At 47.0% G+C, this 6,000-nt stretch overlaps 1 protein-coding gene across 2 annotated transcripts in view; it reads left to right on the top strand.

Moving 5' to 3' along the window:
- Positions 1-417: 417 nt before the first annotated feature.
- Positions 418-6,000, top strand: part of LOC136264309 (uncharacterized) — an 88,924-nt gene continuing 83,341 nt past the window's right edge. For both annotated transcript variants that reach the window (XM_066059025.1, XM_066059024.1), the window contains exon 1: positions 418-628. In XM_066059025.1, the coding sequence (XP_065915097.1) occupies positions 428-628 (201 nt within the window). In that variant the 5' untranslated portion in view covers positions 418-427. The remainder of the gene's footprint in view (positions 629-6,000) is intronic.

Here is a 6,000-nt window from a genome sequence, read left to right as displayed (position 1 = left end):
GAGAGAGCAGCTAGAAGAAGTCAGTTGACAGTTGGCTATATTCACCATTCACAACAACTTGTTGGGACCTGTTCATCAGAAAGCTGTTAATCCATCTTAATACATTTCCACAAATACTATAGTGACTAAGTTTGCTGCAGAGTCTGTTTATAGGTATGGTATCAAAGGCTTTGGACATATCTAAGAAAATTGCAGTTATAATATAACTGCTGAATTACATGGTTGCGGCTGAAGGACTGCATCTCCATTGTTCACTTTGTGAATCTCACTCTCAAGAAAGATCCAAGATTGGAGCCTCTGTCTATACCATGCGGCTTTAAGAGCGGGCGCACAAAGCCGGACAAATTAAAAACTGGTGCGCGCCACAACAAAAGAAGTGGTTTTATTCCGTCCATTTCCGTGAAGTGATAGTATACGTATTGCTAAAATGAATCTGGCCCTTTTGGGAACAGTTTCGGCTGTTCATAGACAACAAAAAAATACTGACCTTGTTAAAAAGTGGAATGAAAAGGAGTGTTCTCACGTACGCGTTACACGAGTCAACGGGAAGATTGCGGAAGGAAACTGTGGCCTCCAAATAACGTTCTTGGTAAAGAAATTGGAAGGATCAATCGAGCATGAGAGTGAGGTATAACAGTAGATACTTGCATGCATAGCTATATCTATACACGAATTGTATAATTTATGCTGAATGGAATTATAAAGCCGGTTATCGAATCAACATGACTGGGCGTGTCTTTTATGTTCTGGGTACATCATGGGCGTGGTTGTGTCTCTGGTACCACTGACCATCACTAAAAAAGGAAAAAATGCGATCTGGCCGTAAGACCACACCAACCTGCCGCGTAGCCAGACCCTATTTCTCCGCACGTGGCTTATCGATTGGAAATTATAAGCGCCTGCTCCGAAAGGGTCTGGGGACTCTACAATAGAAAAGTTCTGCCAGCAAATCACCTCTGGATGGGTGAGCGTTGATTGGCCCCAAACCAGAGGTGTGGATGACCACAGTTGGCTTCATCCTCAGCTAAAGGCAAGGCTTCAGCCTGTTCAGACTCTACAACAAAGGTAAAAGAGCTTGATAGATAGTCTAGAGTTAGTAACGAAACGGAGGTTCGAAGCTATCCGAATGGACAATCTCGACGATAGCGGATCGATTCAACTTACACGTGTTCACTCTTCATGAAGCGCACTAATCAGCATACAACACACGTGATACATACACACAATGAATTACGTAATCACTACAACTACTACTAATAATAATAACATTGTCAGCTACTAGTTCTCGACATCCTCCGGGGGGCCACATAGTGTTCTCGTCCACTTTTGAACTTGTTGCCTTCCTCGAATTGCTGCTTGACGGATGGGTCGAGTGTGTTTGGAACTACCACTTGCTGCTTCAACTGTGGGATTCTGGGCAACACTGTCTGATAACTTTTCCTTATGTTGGTAATTTTGCTTCTGAATGGAACTGGATTCTGCTGTACTGACTTCCAGGGGGTATAACTTGGTTATTGGACGGTTTGTCCTGCCAGTTGATGTTCTAATATTCGCAGCTCTGATGAGACCATCTTGTCCAGAAATAGAGTCCTCAACTACTGCAAGACGCCAAGTGAGACGGGGAGTATCGTCATGCACTAGAACAATAGCTCCTGACTTGATTGTTTGAACATTGGAGCCACTTGTTTGATGAAACTCTCGAAGCCCAGTGAGATATTCTTGCCTCCATCTAGTCCAAAAGTGTTGCAACAATGCTCCTTGTTTCTTAGCTCTTGTCTGAATATTGGTGTCTCCAAAGTCAGGATCACTGTAGTCGTACTCAGTAGTCACATGGTAGGGCACACAAGCAACTTTCCTGCCATACAGTAGGTGGGCAGGAGTGATGGGGTCTGGGTCATTTATGTCTGTGGGGGCAGTAGTAAGGGGCCGGTTATTAAGAATACCCTCTATTTCAACAATTAAAGTTTGAAGGCTGTTTAGTGTTGTGAATGCTCTCCCCAGGACCTTCTTCAAGACCGACTTTGTTAACCCGATTAGCCTCTCCCAGAAACCCCCAAACCAGGGGGCTCGCTTGGGAATAAACTTCCATTCTACCCCAGTCCTAGCTAAGGTGTCTGTAAGTGAGGGTGAGGAGAATAAGGCCTTCAATTCCGCTGCCGCTGAAAGAAAGGTTGAGCCATTGTCTGACAAAACAAGGCGTGGTAAGGACCTCCTGCTACTGAAGCGACGGAAGGCCTGTAGAAAGCATTCGACCGTGAGATCTGTTACGATCTCAAGGTGTACTGCCCGACTTACAGCGCAGGTGAATAGACAAATGTACACCTTGTGTTCTCCTCCAATGCCTCTCACATACAGAGCACCTGAGAAGTCGATCCCAGTGACTTCAAATGGCATGGATTGTTGTACACGGGCCTTCACCAGTGGGGGAGGATCCGGTGCAGAGTATGGTTTACCAGCTAATTTCTTGCAGGTCACGCACTTCCTCAGTAAGGATCTTATTCTTTGCCTTGCACATGGCACCCAATACATTTGGCGGAGGGATGTCAGTGTCATGCTAACCCCAGCATGGTATTGTTGCTTGTGTATGTGCCAGATGAGAAGGGAGGTAAATGGGTCCTTTTGTGGTAGAAGAAGAGGAAATTTAGCTGATTCTGCGAGCGGTGCATTATGTATTCTACCACCACAACGGATCAAGCCAGTGTGATCCACATAGAGTCGGAGCTGCCTCACCAGTGGCAGTCTTGATGCACGATTAGTCGACTGTAGACAGCTTAGTTCCTCTGGGAAGCACCTGCGCTGCACATTACCCACCCATCGAAGATTGGCAATGGATATTTCAGATGGGGTTAGTGATCCTGTGAGCTTAAAGAGCTTTTGCCTGGTGTTATGGGCAAAACGCAGAACATACGCAGTTACGTCTAGCAGCTTGGTGTAGCTACTGTAAGCTGAAGGATCAACAATGTTGTGCAAGCCAGTGGTAGGTGGCAATATAGCTGTGTTGTGGACCCCAGCAGTTGATAGCGGGTCATCAGCAGTGACAGCTTGTATAATCATGGCTTCAGAAGGATTCCAGATGGGCCACTTGGCAGGAGATGACAGCCAAGAGGGGCCATTTCGCCACAACACTGAATCGGCCAGTTGTGATGCTGTCAATCCACGGGTCAAAAGATCTGCAGGATTGGAAGCTGTTGGACAATATTGCCATAGTGATGATTTGGACTGAATCTCTTTCACCCTATGTGCGATGAAAGGTTTAAGCTTCTTCTTGCTTTTGAGCCAGCACAGAACTATTTGGCTGTCAGACCAGTAGTAAATGGTGGCACTAAGCTTGAATGAATCCACCACAAAGGGGCCTAGGCGAGCTGCTACAACTGCGGCCATAAGTTCAAGCCTAGGCAGCGAGTGTTGCTTGATGGGAGCTACACGAGATTTTGACATTACAAGTGAAGAATAGTTGCCACATTGGATGTAGACAGCAGCTCCATATGCCTTTGGGCTGGCGTCAGCGAAGACATGTAGGACAGCAGAAGAAAGGTCTGCTGCTTGGAGCATAGGTATGTACTGTCGTGGAAATTTTTGTTGTAAAGCAGTTGAGATATCTGTTGTTATGGTAGCCCATCTGATCTGACAGGGTTTAGCCAATTCCGCATCCCAAGATACATTATCTTGCCAAAGTTCTTGAAGTAACAACTTGGCAGTTATTGTTACTGGAGTGGCTAGACCAAGTGGGTCAAAGATTGAAGCTGTGTACCGCAAGATATCACGCTTCGTCACTGGAGTGCAAGTGGCAAGATCAGGTTTGGAGTAGAGATACAATTCATCAAGCTGAACATTCCAGCATAGCCCAAGGACCTTGACAACCTCTTCAGTCTCAGCTACACTGTGTTGGTGTGCTAGATTCCTGAGCATTGGACTGTTAGACGCCCAGGTGCGGAGGTTGAACTTCGATAAGTTCATCAACGAACGTGACTCTAAGAAGTATTGAGTGGCCTCTTGTTCAGTGTCACAGCCAGTGACTACATTGTCGACATATAGACTGTCAAGGAGATTGGCAGATACTGGTGTTTGATGCTGTTGTAGGTGAAAGGTGATAGCTGCATTGAGCATAAACGGTGAGCAGCTAGCTCCAAACAGGACAACCTTAAAGCGATACAGTTGAAATGTACTGTTGGGGTCAAGCGGGTTAGACAACCAGAGAAAGCGTGTATAGTCTCTGTCAGACTCATCAAGCTGTACATGAAGGAACGCTTTCTCGATGTCAGCAGACAGACCATACATAAACAAACGAAAGCGTAGCAGTATGGCACACAGATGGTTAAGGAAGGGTGGGCCTACCTGAAGGCAGTCATTGAGGCTAGGGTAGTGGGATGACTGCTTGCAGCTGCAGTCATACACTATGCGGACTGGTGTGGTAGCCGAGTCCTTCCTAACAGGTCGATGGGGGATGTAATGAGATTGTTTGGTGTTGAAATCATTGACTCTCTCAATGAAGCCTTTGGACTCTTGGTCAGCAATAATCTGGCCATACATGCTCAAGAGTTCTGGGGTCTTAGCTAACCTCTTGGCCAAGGATCTGGTACGCTTGGCACATATGGAGAAGTTGGAAGGCAGAGGGGGGTGATCCTCCTTCCAAGGAAATTTCAGGGACAAGGCTCCATCCGGTTGGCGCTTGATATTAGATTGCATGTAGTCTTTCAAGAAATGGTTATCGCTGTCCATGGTAGTTGAGGAAATTCCAGTTGACTCTGTTTTCCAGAAGGTGTCAAGGCTAAGGTCATCTACAGCTGTAAAGTTTACTTGAATCAAGTTAGCAGCTGCTGATGGCTGCAGTAGAGGGCCAGACAATAAGTAGCCTAGATGGGACTTGACAGCTGTAGGGCCATTGCCACGTATGACTTGGTCTTGGACAAATGTCCAATAGTAATCGGCACCTACAAGAACATTAATCTCGAAGTTGTCATCCTCTGTGACAGGGTGAGCTAACTGCAAGCCCTTCAAGTAGGGTAACTTGGTAAGCTCCATCCGCATGGAGTTCTGTAGTGGAGCCGCCAGCTGAGGTACAACCAAAACTGAGATAGGAATGGGGCTCTGACCAATTGTGTGTATTGAGATTGTAGCTACTTGAAGGAGTCTGGCAGAAGATGCACGGTTTCCAAAGGATGACAAAGATACCCGTTCTCTGTTTGTTGTCTTCAGGCAAAGTCTATCTGCGAGGTCCCGAGAGATGAAGGAGCGCTGTGCGCCTTCATCAAGGAGAATGTTTCCTTCTGTGCTATACGGACCTGCAGAGACTGTGGCGATAGCAGTCTTCAGCAGGCAGGGACTACGAATATACTCAAGGGGGGTTTGGGGCCTAGAGACAGTGGTAAGTGCACTTGTACTAGCAGCAGGGGGGGCCTGCGGAGGAAGCACTGACTGAATGTGGTTTGCTACAGGGGCAGGGAGTAGCTGAGGGGTGCTAGGGGGATGGTGGCTGTGGATTTCTGGTTGTAGCAATGAGAGAATGACACAAGCTTGTGTGGTGTTTCTGGTTGCACTGTTTGCAACGTCTGCGGGAGGTGCACTGTGACACTCTATGGTGTGCCAGGCAATTAAAGCACAGACCTGCTCCCTTTACAATAGACGTGCGTTGCTGGTGGTCTGTAACAACAGTGCACTGGTTGGCTGTGTGCGAGCCCTTGCAGTAGGTGCAAACTGGTTCCCTCTTCTCTCGTTGGCCTGCAGATTTAGCTGCTCCGGTGTGGAGGGATGCAGCTGTGGAGTGGAACTCTTTGTTAGAGTCATTAGAGTAATGTCCTATTTCAAGGACGCGGATTTCCTTAAGGATGCAAGCCATGACATCCCTGATGGTCCACTCACCACCACTATTGTCCCTAGCAAACTGCTTTCTAAGGTCAGCAGGAAGCTTTCCTAAGACCATGCGGGTCAGCATAGTACTGTAGGTGTCTGGAGACGTTCCCAGAGACATCAAAGCTCTCATGTGGCTTTCCAGCTTGTCAT

Source organism: Dysidea avara, chromosome 8, assembly GCF_963678975.1.
Source record: "Dysidea avara chromosome 8, odDysAvar1.4, whole genome shotgun sequence".
NCBI classification, from domain to species: Eukaryota; Metazoa; Porifera; class Demospongiae; order Dictyoceratida; family Dysideidae; genus Dysidea; species Dysidea avara.
The sequence above is the reverse complement of the archived record's forward strand: the minus strand, read 5'-3'. Positions and strand labels throughout refer to the sequence as shown.